The sequence below is a fragment of the Poromitra crassiceps genome (genome assembly GCF_964638095.1).
Source record: "Poromitra crassiceps genome assembly, chromosome: 23".
NCBI classification, from domain to species: domain Eukaryota; kingdom Metazoa; phylum Chordata; class Actinopteri; order Beryciformes; family Melamphaidae; genus Poromitra; species Poromitra crassiceps.
The window spans coordinates 13,348,955-13,367,997 of NC_139639.1; the positions used below are offsets into that span (position 1 = coordinate 13,348,955).

Consider the following 19,043-nt stretch of genomic DNA (forward strand, 5'->3'; position numbering starts at 1 on the left):
ATCTGACGCTGTTTGTTGTCATTGTGACGTAGGCGTATAATTGGTCTATCTGCAGGCAGCGCTGGGCTCTGCTGCTGAGTGTCACTCCGCTGTTACCCACAGTGTTTATGTTGTTCAGCAGCCAGGATATTATAGACTACTGATACAATTGTTAATTATAAAACGGCTCTCTCAAATCAAGCAATCTGATTGGTTCACAGCCATTGTATAATTCCAGTAACCGAGTCCAATAACCCATGGCCATGGGCCATGGTATCCTGGTCAGTGTTTCAACTGACTCTATCAGAATACCATGCCAGTCGGACTTATAGTATTATTATTATTATATTATTATACTTGGAAACCGTTTTATAAAAGCAATATAGCACTCGAGCTGCGTGGTGTTGTGGAATATATCCCGCTGATAAGCTGTTATCCCACTCGGCCTGCGGCCTCGTGGGATAACAGCTTATCAGCGGGATATATTCGCCACAACACACTTGCTCTCATGCTATATTGCTTAATTATACACTGCCAAAAGTGTACTGGCTACTTTTTGAAGGCAATAATAAATATGCCTCAATGCCTAAATGTTGTGTTTTCTTGTTCCACTACTTTTCGTCATAGTGATAATGGGTACAATGATCAAATTTGACAGTTGTGTTGTCCCACACTGTGCTACAGCAACCCCAAAATAATGTGTGTGCATTACTAAGAGAATTGAGCCAAGAAAGAAAATGTGCCCTTGGGTCTCATTGGCTGCTGTTCTTTACTTGCAGGCACTGCCTCCATAGTCATCCCAGTGCTCCTGCTGCTGTTACTGGCACTGCTGGTGGTCGGCGCCATCTTGTGGTACAAGCGGAGAATGCGTGGGTAAGTAGCTGTTTCAGAGGCCAACAACAAGCTGTTCACTTGAACTGTCTCCTCCATTTCTGGTCCGTTCCTCTCACCTGTACTATCTAGCTTCTCTCTTTTTCTCTGACCTCTCATCTCCTATGGACGGGCAAATCTCCTTCTCAACGCTTGTGGTAACTTTATAGAGTTACATACATGTAATGTAATTCACCTGTTGGTCCTATGACCCCCCAGATCCCGCCCCCTCCCTTCCCTAATATCCAGTCAGATTGGCCATGCTGTCTGTCAGTCCATGTGTCCATGCTGCTGGTCAGTGTAGAACCTGTCTGTTTGTGGTCCTTGCCTGCCATCTCCTGTTTGCCTCCCTCAGGGTTTCCCACCCAGCAACGCAGGGGTCTGTTGACTATGGAATATGGAATCTCTTTTCTGGTGATGCAAAGTCAATTGAACTGTTTTGCCCCTCTCCCTCTCCATACTCTCCCCTGTTTACACTGACTACGTTTACATGCACACAATATTCCACTATTATTCGGAAAATGACAATATATTTGATAAGGGTCATGTAAACAGCATATTGCAGTTGCATTTTCCGAATTTGCCCTTTTTCAGAATTTAGCATTTTCCGATTAAGACATCTGGGTTAATCCAGTATTATTCGGGTTTTCGGAGGATTCTTTGATCATGTATACAGCACATTCGGAATATGCATCTCAATCAGGGTTTTTACCGCAGTTTGCGACGCATGTTGCCTGTTTGTGGTCAACTGATGTGTGCTAGAAAGCTCTAGAACAAGCGATATAATCATAATAATCCATCATCTCTGGCATGCCAAAAGAAAAGCTGACATTTCTGATCGGGAGGAGATGAGAAACATCGTTTTAAAGAGAGAGATATTTAAAGAGAGAGTAGTGTCCACGGAAGTCCAAAGTGCTTGCGAGCCTGCGAGGTAATAACGTAGGCTACTAGCCTACTTTTTATGAAAGACTTGGATGCGCAACACCAAACTTTTCAGCAGCAAGCTCCTGAAATGGACCAAGAAGTGATGCTCGTAAGAATAGTGCTGCTCTGTTTATTCTCAACAGAAAAACTCTGCGGCTCCGCCTACCTGCATCTCTCTCTCCCCCCCTCCCTCACGTGTTGGGGAGGGCGAGCTACGGCTGCATGTAAACGGGAACAAATAGTGGATTATTCATTTAGTCGGAATATTGTCATTTTCCGAATATGGGCAAAAAGCGGAATATTGTGTGCATGTAAACGTAGTCAATGTGTGCTAGGCCGACTTGATGCTTAACACCATGTGCTTCCATAGTAGTAAAGTGTATGCATCTATGACTATTGTTGATGTGCTTGCAAACCACCAAATATTGACAGTGTGAAAGTCCAGCATTCTCCTTCATAGACATGCTGCGGTATATTTAGAGTCAGTTGAAACACTACTGTAAGGCGGGACCGCAAGAACGTGCGGGTGATTTGATTGGATCGTTCTGGAGACTGAAGTTGACATTGGCCAATCCTGGCGCTTGCTGAGAAGCTGAGAGCTTTCTGGAAAGCCCGACAGGCAGCTCGAGCGCAGCGCTGCATTCTCAGCGCTTGCTGAGAAGCTGAGAGCTTTCTGGAAAGCCCGACACCAACTAACGTTACGGGGTTAAATGCAGGGTTAAATGCGGGGTTAACAGCCTTTTTTTTGCAAAGACGTCATTAGCCCGCGTCTATTCTTGTACAAAACATAATTTTCTGCGAAGTATTAGTAAAGTTATAAGCGAAGATCGATTCACAAGGATCTGACAGCTGTCTCCGCCATTTGTTTTTTCTACACTGTCATTTGAGGTAACCAAAGCCTTTTAGTAAGAGAGTTGCCATGGCAACTCAATAACCCATGGCCATGGGTTATTGGAGTGGGTTACTGGATTTATACAATGGCTGTGAACCAATCAGATTGCTTGATTTGAGAGAGCCGTTTTATAATGGCTGGTATATCGGTGTGATCAAAGGGCCTTTTGACAGAAAGCTCATTGACAACCTTTAAAAAAAAAAAAAAAAAAAAAAAAAAAAAAACTCTCGTAACGGACAAGCCCCGTCTTTTATTGTCACACGAACACCACAATACATGCATGCGGCCACAACACACTCATGCTGACGGTGGCCGGTGAAAAGTGTCCTCTGCATTTAACCCATCCAGGCATGTCCTTTCCTCCGGTGGGCAGGCCAGGAGCAGTGGTCGCTTTCTCGTACAGCGCCCGGGGACCAACTTCGGATGTTGTCGTCACTGGTCGGTTGACAATGACGATCTGATCTTCTGCATGTTTTTAGTGGGGTGGTTATATACGGAGGAACCCCCTGGGCGAGCACGGGGAGAACATGCAAACTCCACACAGAGAGAAAGGCCCTTACGACGAGATACCCCACCTGGGCAGTAGGCACTGAAGATATGGGGGGGAACACAACCACAGCGCCCACAGTGTCCCAGGCGAGAATCGAACTCAGGACCTTCTGACTGTGAGGCGACAGCTCTACCACTGAGCCACCGTGCCCCTTTACATGTGTTGTCTTGACTGTGTGTAGCTGGTGGTGAGTGATCGTCTGGCTTATTGCTAGGTTATTAAACATTTCTGTCCTCTGTGAACTGTTTGAGTCAAGGTTTAAATAATAGTTTGTTCTCTTTTTTTTTTTGCACCCGTGTGTTCTAAACCCAATCCTTCATAACTTATGCTCTAACTCCGTTTTGCTTGTCTTTGCTTGTTCACAGTGCCAAGGGCTTCCAGCACCACAGGATGACCAATGGAGCGATGAACGTGGAGATCGGGAACCCTGCCTACAAGATCTATGAAGGAGAGCCTGACGACGACGCCGGAGAGCTCCTGGATTCAGACTTTGCTTTGGACCCAGACAAGGTAACGCACCCAAAAGCCACTTTGTTTATGGCCCAGGTGTTAAATAAATAAATAAATAAATAAATGAATGGTGTGTAAACTGCCTTCCTCAGGGTTCATCTGAGATTAGAAAACATTTTGAGGCTATAAAGTTTGTGAAAGTTTGTGAGTTAGCGCTACAATTATGGAATGTATTTATTCAATTCAATCTGACCACAAGCACATTTTCAACATTTCCTGCCTTACTCAATGTGTTCCCCCCTCATGTTAAAACGAAACCTACATCTTTGCATGAAAGTGATTTAGTCTAACGTCTAACTAGAGACAGTCTCATGGAGCACTCATGTTAGCCAGCTGCGCACCAAAACACACTTTTAATTTGACATAATAACTATTTTGGGACCCGCCACAGGGTAGACCCCTGAGCGTCACACATTAAACGTAAAATCTAGACCCGCTTGGTGGGTCTTAATTTCGGGCCCTGTAAGTACTTAATTCATCATTTATAAAGCATTGTTCATATGTTACTAAGCATTAGTAAGTAATTCATAAACACTGTTATACATGTTTTATTCCTGATTAATCAGCTAATTTCTAATTTATTTAACACTTGTATTTAATCTAATTTATAAATGCTTTGTAAGGCATACATAGTCCTCACTTTAGATTAGGTCAGACAAAATACTTCACTAACAATTACTAACTACCTAAATTACATGGGGCATGGCTATAGGGGTGGCCCTGGCCACACCCTCAAATCTGATTTGACACCCCAAAATCCTGAGGGCGCCAGGTCCCCGCCATCCACAGCTGAGCTCTAGCAGGCTCATTTTTTTTTTTTAACACGTTGACTGCCACTGACGTATTAATACGTCAAAAAAAATCCAGCGGTTCACTGCCATTGACGTATTAATACGTCAAAAAAAAAATCGTTTTTTTTTTTTTGACGGTGCTACGTGGATCAATGCCCCCCGCGTCTCCTATGGAGATATTGGAAGTATTGAATGTGTATAATCTATTTTACCGACCAGCTAGGTGGCGACGGTCCTCTCCCGACAGAGAGAAAGTCAACCAAAAGCAGCCGCCTCCCGCGGCTGCTTCCTCCATTCTCAAGGAAATGGCTTGGCGATTTTACAGTCAGAAACGAACGAGCCTCATTCTCATACTGTAGGCGGGGACGCTTTCGCGCTGCTGCGGTGGGGGGTTCCAGAAATGGTTTGGGTGGGCAGCATAAAGCCTAGAGTCGCACAGGGCTTCATCGGGGCTCTCAAACCCAAGAGACGAGTGAGACCTATCCACACTCGCTGCCAGGGAGGGAGGCTGCTCAAACTCGCTGCCAGGGAGGGAGGCTGCTCAAACTCGCAGCAGCAGCAGAACACTCGCTTGTGACAAACGCAGGCTGAAAGCCACTAGACACGCCTACGGAGGGAGGAGTTGAAGGAGAGGGCGTTCGGAACTATATTGTTTGGATGTCTGATCTCTCACTGATGCCAAAAATAAATGGTTAAAGTGACTGTTCTGCCTGTTTGATTGAATTTCACAAAACTGCAATTATCTCAGCTTTCACTCTCAGACGCTAAAACCATGCTGTACTCAACGGCTAATATCTACATAACTACTAACTCTACAAACTAACTCTTTTAGACAGAGAAAGCACACATTCTATTAGTACTTTTGTGAACTTTGTGTTGACAAACTCCAAGCAGAAAAGAATCCTCGGCTCTTGTAAAATGAGCCAGAATCCTCAAAAAAACGGCTTGGCAAAAGCTACCTACAGCAAAAAAAAAACGGCTGGCAGTCAATGTGTTAAAGCTAGCATGAACAGCATGTTATGGTATCATATGAAACTATAAGACCTAGGGCAGTGATACGCAACTTGAGGCCCAGGGGCCAGATGCAGCCCCCGAGAGGGTGCAGAGTGGCCCCCTGACCATTTTCTAAATTCACAATAAAGAATAACATGAAATAAAGTTTGACAGAGCTCCAGTTAAACTGTCAAATATCGCAGCCTGCTTGCCACCCAGACACTTAATATGTACTTAACTCATTGAGTGCCAATGACGACTATAGTCGTCAATTCAAATAGTAACGTTGAGTGCCAAAGACGACTAAAGTCGTCAATTGCGATTTTTGACGGTGGGACGTGCATCAAAGCCTGATCCATCTCCTGTGAAAGTATGGTGGATGTTGAATGTGTAAAAGCTATTTTACCGACCCATTAGGTGGCGACAGTGCTCTCCAGATTAGAAAAAGGCGAGGAAAAAACAGAGAAGAAGTCATGGGGAAACGGAAATCGCATCGGTATGCATCGATATGCATGAAGCATAATGTTAGCTGTGCCTGCAGCAGCCAATCTGCTGCCACAATTGAGCCCCTCCGTCTCCGCTGCGATAGCTGATTTAGTTGCCGACACCAGCGTCTTTCTGAAAAGTTACATTATTCTCAGCTGGGAGCCGGCGACACGCTGTGAAAAAGCGGGGTGCAGCGCACTTTTCAGTGCAGAGCAAACGCAGAGCAAACGCAGCAGAGCCACCAGAGACACTCCCACGGAGGAGGAGGAGGGGGGTGGGGCACGCAGGGCAGCATACAACCATTGACAGTAAACACAGACCCAGACAGCAGGCTCGATGGACAGAGACAGGCAAACAAGCTAGAATATCTGATGCCCACCAGCAGTAAATCAAGACCAGCAAGAAGGTGTAGGGTCTGCGCACGCAGGGGCCAGCGCTGCTGGTTGCAGCTAAAAAATATTATTTGGCCAAACAAAATTCCTTTGTTTTCACTGTTTTATTGAAGGAAATTATTTTTGAGGTGTCACATCAGAAAATATTAGCTTCAGAGTCAGTGATGTGCTTGAAATGCTTCATTTCACAAAAGGCTGAATATCTCAGCTTCTAAATTGAAACGTGTGTTTTTGCTGAAATCCACCTATCTTCTCCGGCTGATAACTAAAGAACGGAAAATGATATCAATAAACTTTTTTTTGCTGATGATAGAAGAGAGTCTCTTCGTTCTTTGGGCGTGTTCGGTGTTTACATAGTAATATCACACAATATTCTGTGGGCCTCGAGAAATCACTGAAAACGCTCTGAAACTCTGGCACTGGGAGCGTCCGTAACTCAATGAGTTAATAAATTAGTTGATGTTTTTTTATTTTATTATTATTATTATTTCTCCAGTCCGCTGCTTGAAAGCAGGGTCTGACAGCCTTGTGGAAGTGAAAGCTCTGTGTGTGTGTGTGTGTGTGTGTGTGTGTGTGTGTGTGTGTGTGTGTGTGTGTGTGTGTGTGTGTGTGTGTGTGTGTGTGTGTGTGTGTGTGTGTGTGTGTGTGTGTGTGTGTGTGTGTGTGTGTGTGTGTGTGTGAGCTGGAGAGCAGGCAGTGCTCTGGAGGCCTGTCCTCATGGAGACATGCTGGGTAAACAAGCGGCTCACTGGGGCAGAACAGAGCTGTGTTCATTCATTCTCACAGGTGGCAGATTGTCACTTTGTAGCCAGACAAAGTCCACTCGGCGTGTTTGTGTCTTTGATGTGTCTGAGCAACTGTGAAATAGAGAACCGCAGGAATGAGTCCGGAAGTGTACTTCTGGGTTTGTGAGAGGAAAAGTCTATGGGATTTAACATGGGGGTTTCGCTTAAATGCATCAAATCAGGTCTGTGGTTAACAAAAGTTTATGGGATTGCGAATTTGGGTTCCGCTGATATGATAATCTTCACAAACGCGAATAGCTTTTATGACTTTTGGAACGCTTTTTTTTTAAACGCAATTTTTATAAAAAGGCATAAAAGTTATTCACGTTTGTGAAGAGTCTCATGCTGAACCCAAATTCACATTCCCATAAACCTTTGTTAACCACAGACCTTATTTTATGCTTTTAAGTGAAATCCCCATTCTTAAAACCCAATAGACTTTTCCACTGAAGAAACAAATGGTGGCGATTTCTGGATAAAGCCTACAGAAATACATCATCTGTGCGGTACTCTACGTGAGCGCTGCATAGTGTGTGTCCACTCCGCTCATGTCTCAGTGCTCTGCCTACTTCTGGCAGGGAGGCCCATTTCTAGTCCACAAAAACAAGTGGTCTTTTTGGAAGTAGGGAGATAAGGGGAATGTTTTGTCCAGCAGCCTCTGTGCTTACGTGTTACGTTGACTCACGTGTTACATGGCTGCTATCTATAGCCCAGACACATAATTGTCTCCCTGATTCTGTGTTGTTTCATTTGTACCTCTGTGACACACTCTCCCACCGGGGGAGGGAAAGACCCAAAAATATACAAATAAACTTCAATCAAGATATATTCAATATATTTTTTCACAACACGTATTAAAACCGACCTTGGGGGTGGTTCATTATTTCCTCTCTGGTGTCTTGGGACTTGGTCGCTATGCATTCTTACAGTTCTCTATGGTGATGTTGATGAAGAGTCTTCCATATGAACTGTCTTGATGTTTTTTGCACAGTGCCTGGTAAGTCCCCTCTTCTGAATCCAAACTACTGCCAAATAGATCATGTTGAACTCTTTCATGGGACAAAATGAATGATCCTTATTTACTGTAGCATAGCTGCCAACAACCTCCTCCTCCTTGGTGTCATTCATTTCTATCTGTTTGCTGTTTTCCAGTTGTCCTCTCTATGACTGTTAGACACCGTCTCTAGCTTCTGATTGGTTAAGAGGCCTCTAATTGGCCTACAAGTCAACATCAGCTCTGCAGAGTGGATTCTCAACAGATTAGTTCAGTCAAACAAGTTTGTATTGTGTGTGTGTGTTGTGTGTGTGTGTTGTGTGGCGGGGGGGGGGGGGGGGTGTGTATGTGCATCTTGTGTTTCTAGGAGTGTGTAGAGCAGTGCAGTCTCATGCAGCGAGAGGGGGGTCGCGAACCCCAGCCTAAAGTTTTTGGGAGGTCTCGGCTCAAAAAGGTTGAGAACCACTGTACTACTCTATACTCTGTGTGTGTGTGTGTGTGTGTGTGTGTGTGTGTGTGTGTGTGTGTGTGTGTGTGTGTGTGTGTGTGTGTGTGTGTGTGTGTGTAGGAGTGTGTATATGATGTGATGTTTGTATTAATGTCAAAGTGATTACTCTGTGGATGAGGGAGAAGGTCAGGGTTCATGGATCTCCAAAGCAGACCAGGAATAGATAGACCCATTTTGGCAATGTACATTCACATTCACACATACACACGTGTGTGTGTGTGTGTGTGTGTGTGTGTGTGTGTGTGTGTGTGTGTGTGTGTGTGTGTGTGTGTGTGTGTGTGTGTGTGTGTGTGTGCGCGCGCGCACACACACACACACACACTAGTTCCTCTAGCTGGCCTACATTTTGAGTTCGGGCCTGATAATATGTAGCCTGAATTCACAGTGACAGTACACACACACACCCTTTGTGAAAATTAATTTGGATTTATCGTAAATATTCAGCCTTAAATTGTTCTATACCTAAACCAAAAAATAGACTAAAGGTCTTTACAGAGGAAAAGAATAGAGAGAGAGAGAGAGAGAGAGAGAGAGAGAGAGAGAGAGAGAGAGAGAGAGAGAGAGAGAGAGAGAGAGAGAGAGAGAGAGAGAGAGAGAGAGAGAGAGAGAGAGAGAGAGAGAGAGAGAGAGAGAGAGAGAGACTTTAATGTGTCTCTGGGTGTGATGGTGATGATGTAAGAGATATGAACGTCAGCCTAGTATCATCTGCAGCACAGAAGTGCTCATGAACAATGTCCTTAAGGCATGTTATGTTATGTGTGAAATGTTTCTGTTATAGTAGTAGCAGACATACAGAACAAAAAGCAGGGGATGCATTCAAAAGAATCAAAAAAGAAAATAAGATGCATTGATCATTAGCTCCCTGGACTGTAGTGGACTGTAGTGGACTGTAGTGGACTACAACTGGAGTCAAATGTCGTGTTTACAAAATGTTTTATCTCAGTGATTATGTTCTTACTGATATTTGTGCTAAGCTCGTATCTCCTCTCAATCAACTCTCCAGGTCCCTGAGATCATCAGAACGTTGAGGCAGGCTGGGAAGAGCTCGGCGCGCAGTGATGACATCACCAACGCAACCAACAAAACGTCCACAGCCTCCGGAGGCGGCGCTCCCTCAGAAAACACACCTCGCCTCTTCGACAGCTCCCACGACCACGTCCACGTCTCCACCGTCATCCTGTCTCCCACGGCTTTCTCTTCTGCGGCCGCGTCAGCGTCGCTCACAAGAAAGCCCCGCCCGCCCTGATCGACGAGTGCGTGGAGAAGTTGGGCCAGTCACGTGGCCCGGCGGCGGGCGCTAAAGGAGGAAATGGCGAGGGATTGGCGGGCGGGCTGAGGAGGGCGTTGTCCTTCCAGTCCAACGGTCTGGGAAGTGGGGGTGTCGGTGACGGGGCTGCGGACAGCCCCACCAGCGGCAGGCGCCCCCTGCTGTTCAAACAAGACCCCAGCTTCCCCTGTCTGCAGGCGCTGGACGAGAACGGACTCTCACCAGAGATCTCTCACGCCAACGCTGCTGACACACACACACACACACACACACACACACACACACACACACACACACACACACACACACACACACACACACACACACACTCTGCTGCAGTGCAGCCCACCAGCCTGCAGGACAACAGGACCATGCTGTTTATGGTCATTTACATCAACACAAGCACGTGAATATCTGCAACGTTCACTGTTCCAATGCTCCAATCATATAGAAGAGTTTGAAAATTGTGTTTCCCATGTTTGGAAAAATGATGAATTAATGTCAGCTTTTCTGCTGAGAGATTGAGTTTAGTTTTGGGAGAAATGACCCAAATAACAAAGATTCCTTTGAACGAGGAAGTAATGTAATTTTCGTTGCAGATGGGAACGCTCTTAGCTACTTATTTTCTCTATGGATTTACTTGCAGTTTGTGACAACAAGCCTCACGTGCGCTGTTTTGATGCGTTTCTCTCGTGATCAGCGCTGATCACGGGTCTTCTCGGATCCACTCTTATTACACATAAGGATAAATAGACCCGGACCCGTGGGGACCTTAATTGACCATAAGAAATATGGACCCGGCCCCGTACGGGTCTCGGGTCGGGTCCCGGGTCCTATGGGTCCGAGTAGACCCGTGAAGACCTCTACCTCACACTACAACATGAAAGAAACTACATGGGATGTGTTTTCGGTCCTATTGACATTGACTTGTTGGAAAAATAGGTAAAAATATCTGTGGAGGCTAACCTATGTAATTACACACATACTCATATTTTTTATTTTATTTAAATCTTCTCCTAGACATGGACTCCAATGCATTCTTTTTATGAACTGCATGTTCTAAGCTACTGTTTTCTGAATTGGAATTCAACCCACACCTTAAAACCCATTGAGATTTTATACAGTCACAAATATGTGAATGTTGTGACCTCAGTAGAGTGCTACAGTGGTATCCAGATTTTGCACAAAAATCCCAAATGCTTTGATTTTGAAATATTTTTTAGCACATCACAATGAGGTTGAGGGCTGTGCCAACTTGGCAGCATTGTTGTATATGAAATCTTAAACTGGGCGATATTCCCTTTTTAAAACCCACACCCTCTGATTTGATTTCTAATCCTTCTCACCAGTTGACTTGTGGTTACTGTTTGGGTCGATCTCCTCTCTTCCTGCAGGTCCCACGCATAGCCTGTGTGAACCACTTCATCATTAGCAGAGCCCAGGCGATGATGGACAACATTGACACCTTCATAGAGGTGAGTTTTCATATTTCACTCATGTCAGATTTAAGTTTTCCTTCTGTAAACTTTCTCGCTCTCATCTGGAAGTGATGAAACACCCAGCTCATTGATTTACAATGATACCTGAAGTTCCTAACATTTCTGATCCAGATTTCTGATTTCACAAAGTAGACTGAGTGACAAGAGTAGTGTTCAACAATGAGAAAAGCAAAGCAGACTGTCATCAGCTGTACTGCTTATTCACTTTGACACTGCCTGATCTCATGTCTCCTCCTTCCTTCCTCTGTCTTGTGTCTCACGCTGATCTCCTGTCTCCTCCTTCCTTCCTCTGTCTTGTGTCTCACGCTGATCTCATGTCTCCTCCTTCCTTCCTCTGTCTTGTGTCTCACGCTGATCTCTCCTCCCAGAGTCTGTTTGCACTGGCAGCAGATGAGGACTCTGAGGTGAGGAAGAATGTGTGCTGGGCTCTGGTCATGCTGCTGGAGGTCCGCCCACATGCACAGCATCATCCAGGTAAGCGTGGACACAAATCCCCACTCAACTGATGTGTCTGGGACATGTTATCATCAGACCTCTCTGTGTGTTGAGTTGTACGTGAAAACAAATTGCACCACATTCATATTTGAGTCGGCTTAAGTTTTCCTCCTCAAACTTTCCCGCTCTCATCTGGAAGTAGTTAGAGAATTTTAGCAAAATGCTTGGACCATCTGTGAAAAAATTTACTACCAATAGCTTTCTTCACCAATGTGTTCTTATAGGTGTCTAGAATCACCTCTCAATTAGTGCAAACCCAAATCCTCGTGGAAAATCCTGGTTGATTATACACTGTGCTTTACATAACAATAACCAATATACCAATATCATATGGTCAGGGAGACATTTTTACTCAAAAATAATGTTTGGAATGGATTCAGCACCCCTGAAAACCCCTAGTTAGACACCCCACAAGTTCATTTTAGACTTTTAATTTTTATCATATTTTTCACCCAAGCCCTCGGGGCACCTTAACTTTGATTGGCTCTCCAGGATGTTCCACGAGGATTTGGGTTTGCAGCTCTACTGTCATCAATCTGTAATGTTCAGTGTATTACAGGAATAAAAAAATAAATACATTGTGTGTGTGTGTGTGTGTGTGTGTGTGTGGAGGGGGGGGGGGGGGCTCTCTCTGGATATTAAGGTACTATTCAACAGTGAATATAAGGACAGTGCCTCATGCGAGTGTGGAGCCCCTGCACAGACTGTGGAACATATAATCACCAGTTGCCCCAAACAACGGCCACCGCATGGAGAACGCGGTCTGATGGAACTGGACGATGAAACGTTGGCCTGGCTTGCCTCAACGGAGCTGCAGGTCTAAAGACACACTCCAGAAGAAGAACAGTGAATATAAAATGTACATGTCAAATGTAGCAGTTTTTTGTTTTGTTTTTTTGTAGTTTATTTTATTTTTTCCCTTTTTTAAGTCTTATGGAATTTTCCTTTTGAAAAGAGACACTCACCAGCTACCTAGAAGCTACACTCACTTGAATATGATCTGGATTGATAGACCTACAGTATGTAGAGTCTGCTGCCCAAGTCTGTCTTGCACTGTACTTTGCACAGTAGTAGCCTACTACTAGTAGATCTATGTCACCTCCAGACAGATCCCTGTAGCCTACTTGACTGGAATTTGTGCCATGGTCGGCACTTTATCATTCACAGCACAGGACGTAGATATAGGACGAATTGCGTGATTGCGTCACGGGATCCGGTCCTCTGCGACCAATCACGTCACGCGAAAAAAAAAATTAATAATCATATGTCAGGCGAGGCGCGCACGCAACGTCATTTCAAATTGAGTTTTGAGAGGTGACACGACGAGAGATCTGACTTCTGCTTTTAACGAATTGTATTTGGATTTTGGAGGCCACATTTCTCTTTGACGCAATGGCGATGCATGAGGTAAGGCAACGAGTGTTTGTTTATGTTGTCATTTTTGTGTCGTTTCAGCTGCAAGTTTAGCTAACTTAGTTGTGTTGCCTGCCCTGCAGTTAGCTAACTAACATTGCCATTTGACAGGCAATGGAGGACGGGGGCTTCCCCTCGTCGGCTCGTCCGCTAGTTGCTCGGTGTCACGGTGTGTGAGATGGACTTTTAACTTTTGATCTGCCAAATGCTAGTGTAGGCTATTTAATGTAATGTTTGTGCAGCACTGGAGTGACTGAAGCGAGGGTCGGTGACGGTGACATAACGTTAGCTAAACGTGTAGCTAACGGTTAGGCTACACCAGCTACATGACGATCAGAGAAATAGCGTTAATCAATGCACACGTGTTTGTGCGTGTGTGTGTGTGTGTGTGTGTGTGCGTGTCCGTGCGTGTGTGTGCGTGTCCGTGCGTGTGTGTGCGTGTGTGTGTGTGTGTGTGCGTGTGTGCGTGTGTGTGCGTGTGTGTGTGTGTGTGTGTGTGTGTGTGTGTGTGTGTGTGTGTGTATGTTACATTGAATACATAACAGTCGGGATGGATGGCTCTCCTTAATAGGTCATTTGCCTGATGAAGACCCACTGCGTGGGTTGAAACGGTTGAAACGTCTGTAGTCATTACATATTTGGAGCTGCTCCAGTGTGCTTGCAGCAGCTGATAACATTAATAACCGTGTTGTTATCTATCATTTACATGATACAATACAGGATGTACATTGTGGAATGTTGAATGAGATGAGATGATGTGGGAAGTTGATTTAGGTTTTGCTATTAGGCTATTTTCAAAGTAAGACAACAGCTGAGCTGATAGATTGTTGGGTGGGCAATGCCTGTCAGTCACACAGACAGACAGACAGACAGACACAGGCCTAGGTGCTGTATAGTAGTAACACATCTGCCTAACTTTTGCTATCTTGATATAGTGTCTGTGCTTTTTGCTACAGCATTGGGTGGGTCTATGTTTGAGTCTGCTGCTGCTGCATGTGTGTGTCTCTGTGTGATGAGAGCATTGCCATCTTCACTATAAAAGCAAGACTGCAGGTTTGACCAACCAAGCTCAATCTTTCCACCTGGCTTCCTGACAGTCATGCTCATCGCTGTATACATGACATCATGGTCATGAACACAATGAGAACTGAAACCATGTCCCACATCTTAAATGGTTGCCATGCATACAAAGGGCTTTACATGTAGGCATGACAGAATAGTGGATCTGACGTATCAAAAGATATCACTTCTACGTTTGGGTCTTCAACATGGCTTTTGAAACATTCTATTGTGAAGCCGTCAGCGAGCATGTTCAGTCTGTGTAGTGACCATTCAGATGTGTCCTCTAATATCTCAGCTCACACTCCTGATGTTGTTGTCAGTGTAAATGCTAGAGAGGTGTTAGTTGTAGAGGTTGTCTGTAGCTTTGACCTGATGTTGTTGTCAGTGTAAATGCTAGAGAGGTGTTAGTTGTAGAGGTTGTCTGTAGCTTTGACCTGATGTTGTTGTCAGTGTAAATGGTAGAGAGGTGTTAGTTGTAGAGGTTGTCTGTAGCTTTGACCTGATGTTGTTCTCAGTGTAAATGCTAGAGAGGTGTTAGTTGTAGAGGTTGTCTGTAGCTTTGACCTGATGTTGTTCTCAGTGTAAATGGTAGAGAGGTGTTAGTTGTAGAGGTTGTCTGTAGCTTTGACCTGATGATGTTGTCAGTGTAAATGCTAGAGAGGTGTTAGTTGTAGAGGTTGTCTGTAGCTTTGACCTGATGTTGTTCTCAGTGTAAATGGTAGAGAGGTGTTAGTTGTAGAGGTTGTCTGTAGCTTTGACCTGATGTTGTTGTCAGTGTAAATGCTAGAGAGGTGTTAGTTGTAGAGGTTGTCTGTAGCTTTGACCTGATGATGTTGTCAGTGTAAATGCTAGAGAGGTGTTAGTTGTAGAGGTTGTCTGTAGCTTTGACCTGATGTTGTTGTCAGTGTAAATGCTAGAGAGGTGTTAGTTGTAGAGGTTGTCTGTAGCTTTGACCTGATGTTGTTCTCAGTGTAAATGGTAGAGAGGTGTTAGTTGTAGAGGTTGTCTGTAGCTTTGACCTGATGTTGTTGTCAGTGTAAATGCTAGAGAGGTGTTAGTTGTAGAGGTTGTCTGTAGCTTTGACCTGATGTTGTTGTCAGTGTAAATGGTAGAGAGGTGTTAGTTGTAGAGGTTGTCTGTAGCTTTGACCTGATGTTGTTGTCAGTGTAAATGCTAGAGAGGTGTTAGTTGTAGAGGTTGTCTGTAGCTTTGACCTGATGTTGTTGTCAGTGTAAATGCTAGAGAGGTGTTAGTTGTAGAGGTTGTCTGTAGCTTTGACCTGATGTTGTTGTCAGTGTAAATGGTAGAGAGGTGTTAGTTGTAGAGGTTGTCTGTAGCTTTGACCTGATGTTGTTGTCAGTGTAAATGGTAGAGAGGTGTTAGTTGTAGAGGTTGTCTGTAGCTTTGACCTCATGTTGTTGTCAGTGTAAATGGTAGAGAGGCGTTAGTTGTAGAGGTTGTCTGTAGCTTTGACCTGATGTTGTTGTCAGTGTAAATGGTAGAGAGGTGTTAGTTGTAGAGGTTGTCTGTAGCTTTGACCTGATGTTGTTGTCAGTGTAAATGCTAGAGAGGTGTTAGTTGTAGAGGTTGTCTGTAGCTTTGACCTGATGTTGTTGTCAGTGTAAATGCTAGAGAGGTGTTAGTTGTAGAGGTTGTCTGTAGCTTTGACCTGATGATGTTGTCAGTGTAAATGCTAGAGAGGTGTTAGTTGTAGAGGTTGTCTGTAGCTTTGACCTGATGTTGTTGTCAGTGTAAATGCTAGAGAGGTGTTAGTTGTAGAGGTTGTCTGTAGCTTTGACCTGATGTTGTTGTCAGTGTAAATGCTAGAGAGGTGTTAGTTGTAGAGGTTGTCTGTAGCTTTGACCTGATGTTGTTGTCAGTGTAAATGCTAGAGAGGTGTTAGTTGTAGAGGTTGTCTGTAGCTTTGACCTGATGTTGTTGTCAGTGTAAATGCTAGAGAGGTGTTAGTTGTAGAGGTTGTCTGTAGCTTTGACCTGATGTTGTTGTCAGTGTAAATGCTAGAGAGGTGTTAGTTGTAGAGGTTGTCTGTAGCTTTGACCTGATGTTGTTGTCAGTGTAAATGCTAGAGAGGTGTTAGTTGTAGAGGTTGTCTGTAGCTTTGACCTGATGATGTTGTCAGTGTAAATGCTAGAGAGGTGTTAGTTGTAGAGGTTGTCTGTAGCTTTGACCTGATGTTGTTGTCAGTGTAAATGCTAGAGAGGTGTTAGTTGTAGAGGTTGTCTGTAGCTTTGACCTGATGTTGTTGTCAGTGTAAATGCTAGAGAGGTGTTAGTTGTAGAGGTTGTCTGTAGCTTTGACCTGATGTTGTTGTCAGTGTAAATGCTAGAGAGGTGTTAGTTGTAGAGGTTGTCTGTAGCTTTGACCTGATGTTGTTGTCAGTGTAAATGCTAGAGAGGTGTTAGTTGTAGAGGTTGTCTGTAGCTTTGACCTGATGTTGTTGTCAGTGTAAATGCTAGAGAGGTGTTAGTTGTAGAGGTTGTCTGTAGCTTTGACCTGATGTTGTTGTCAGTGTAAATGCTAGATAGGTGTTAGTTGTAGAGGTTGTCTGTAGCTTTGACCTGATGTTGTTGTCAGTGTAAATGCTAGAGAGGTGTTAGTTGTAGAGGTTGTCTGTAGCTTTGACCTGATGTTGTTGTCAGTGTAAATGCTAGAGAGGTGTTAGTTGTAGAGGTTGTCTGTAGCTTTGACCTGATGTTGTTGTCAGTGTAAATGCTAGAGAGGTGTTAGTTGTAGAGGTTGTCTGTAGCTTTGACCTGATGTTGTTGTCAGTGTAAATGCTAGAGAGGTGTTAGTTGTAGAGGTTGTCTGTAGCTTTGACCTGATGTTGTTGTCAGTGTAAATGCTAGAGAGGTGTTAGTTGTAGAGGTTGTCTGTAGCTTTGACCACAGCCTAGAGGAGGCCTCTCGGACCAAGATGATGCAATATCTCCAGCTGGAGCAAACCATTTCACAGCTGGGCTACAAAAGTAAACTTTCTAGTTTTCATATTTGGCAGCCTGGGTCACGTACATAAGCTGGTTGTTGTGTGAGAGGCGTTCAGATGGCTGCTCTCCCAAAGAGGGGCCTAGCAGTTAGCGAGGTGTTGTTCAATATCTGCTGTTTGGTATATTGGATACTGTTATCTTGTCTTACAGTAGGCTACAACTGTATTTGTCGACCTGCCATTGTCCTGTGTATTGTTACGCTATGTGTATGCATTATTGTGGTTGCCGACTGGACACTTATGTAACTGCCTGACTCACACTCACTGACTGATTAGTGTTTATGTCCCTTTACATACTTGTATTTATGTGGACATAAATAAATAATTTGAGTGTGTGACGTGGGTGTGTGCGTGCGTGCTTGTGTGTGTGCGTGCGTGCATGCTTGTGTTTGTGCGTGCGTGCGTGCATGCTTGTGTGTGTGCGTGCGTGCGTGCATGCTTGTGTGTGTGCGTGCGTGCGTGCATGCTTGTGTGTGTGTGTGTGTGCGTGCATGCTTGTGTGTGTGCGTGCGTGCGTGCATGCTTGTGTGTGTGCGTGCATGCTTGTGTGTGTGCGTGCGTGCGTGCATGCTTGTGTGTGTGTGTGCGTGCGTGCATGCTTGTGTGTGTGTGTGCGTGCATGCTTGTGTGTGTGCGTGTTTCAGTCATTAATTTGAATTATATTTTGTTCCCCTCTTCATCAGCGCGGCCGTCTGCACGGCCTGGTCCCAGTCCCCTCCATCAGGACAAAGAGACGGCGCAGCAGAGCCATAACACCAGTCTCCACCCTGGAGCCTTGGAAGGTCAGTCCTCCTCCTAACTCACTCACTCACTCACTCACTCACGTCCTCCTCCATTCACCTCACTGTGCCCTCCGCCCGCCTCAGCAGCATGGAGACCAGAGCTCTCAGCTGCTCTGCTCCTCTGGAACTCACTCCCACCTGACATCTGTAACATCCACTCTCTTCCTCTTTTCAAATCCACCCTAAAAACTCACCTGTTCAAGATAGCCTTCTCACTGTGACTACTCCCCCCCCCCCCCCCCCCATTTCATATTGTTAACTTTTATCTGTTTTTTATTGTAGTTGTGTTGCGTTGCCTACTTAAACATCAATATATAATAGCTTTATCTGTTTTTTATTGTATTTGTGTTGCGTTGCCTCCTTAACTCATTGGCTGCCAGCCATTTCTGGAAAACGGACGCTCCCAGTGCCAGCCCTTTCAGAGCGTTTTCAGTGATTTCTCAAGACCCACAGAATATTGTGTGATATTACTATGTAAACACTGAACACGCCCAAAAACGATGAGACTCTCTTGTATCATCAGAAAAAAAAAAGTTTATTTGTATCATTTTCCGTTCTTTAGTCATCAGCAGTATTAGATAGGTTGGTTTCACCAGAAACAGATGTTTCAAACTAGAACTGGAGATAATGAGCCTTTTGTGAAATGAAGCATTTCAAGCACATCACTGACTCTGAAGCCAATATTTTCTGATGTAGTGACACCTCAAATATCTGAACAGTAATTTCCTTCAATAAAACAGCAAAAACAAAGGAATTTTGATGGCAAAATAATATTTTTTAGCTGCAACCAGCAGCGCTGGCCCCTGCGTGCGCAGACCCTACACCTTCTTGCTGGTCTTGATTTACTG

At 44.6% G+C, this 19,043-nt stretch overlaps 1 protein-coding gene across 1 annotated transcript in view; it reads left to right on the forward strand.

Annotated features, from left to right (window-relative positions):
* Positions 1–236: 236 nt before the first annotated feature.
* The window catches only part of LOC310796736 (ATP-binding cassette sub-family A member 2-like), a gene marked incomplete at its 5' end in the record, with an annotated part of 105,113 nt that continues 86,306 nt past the window's right edge, over positions 237–19,043 (forward strand). Inside the window, 8 exon segments of the mRNA XM_083658972.1 lie at positions 237–252; positions 759–831; positions 3,581–3,725; positions 9,678–9,853; positions 9,889–10,177; positions 11,336–11,416; positions 11,809–11,886; positions 18,097–18,195. Coding sequence (XP_083515098.1) covers positions 237–252; positions 759–831; positions 3,581–3,725; positions 9,678–9,853; positions 9,889–10,177; positions 11,336–11,416; positions 11,809–11,886; positions 18,097–18,195 — 957 coding nt within the window.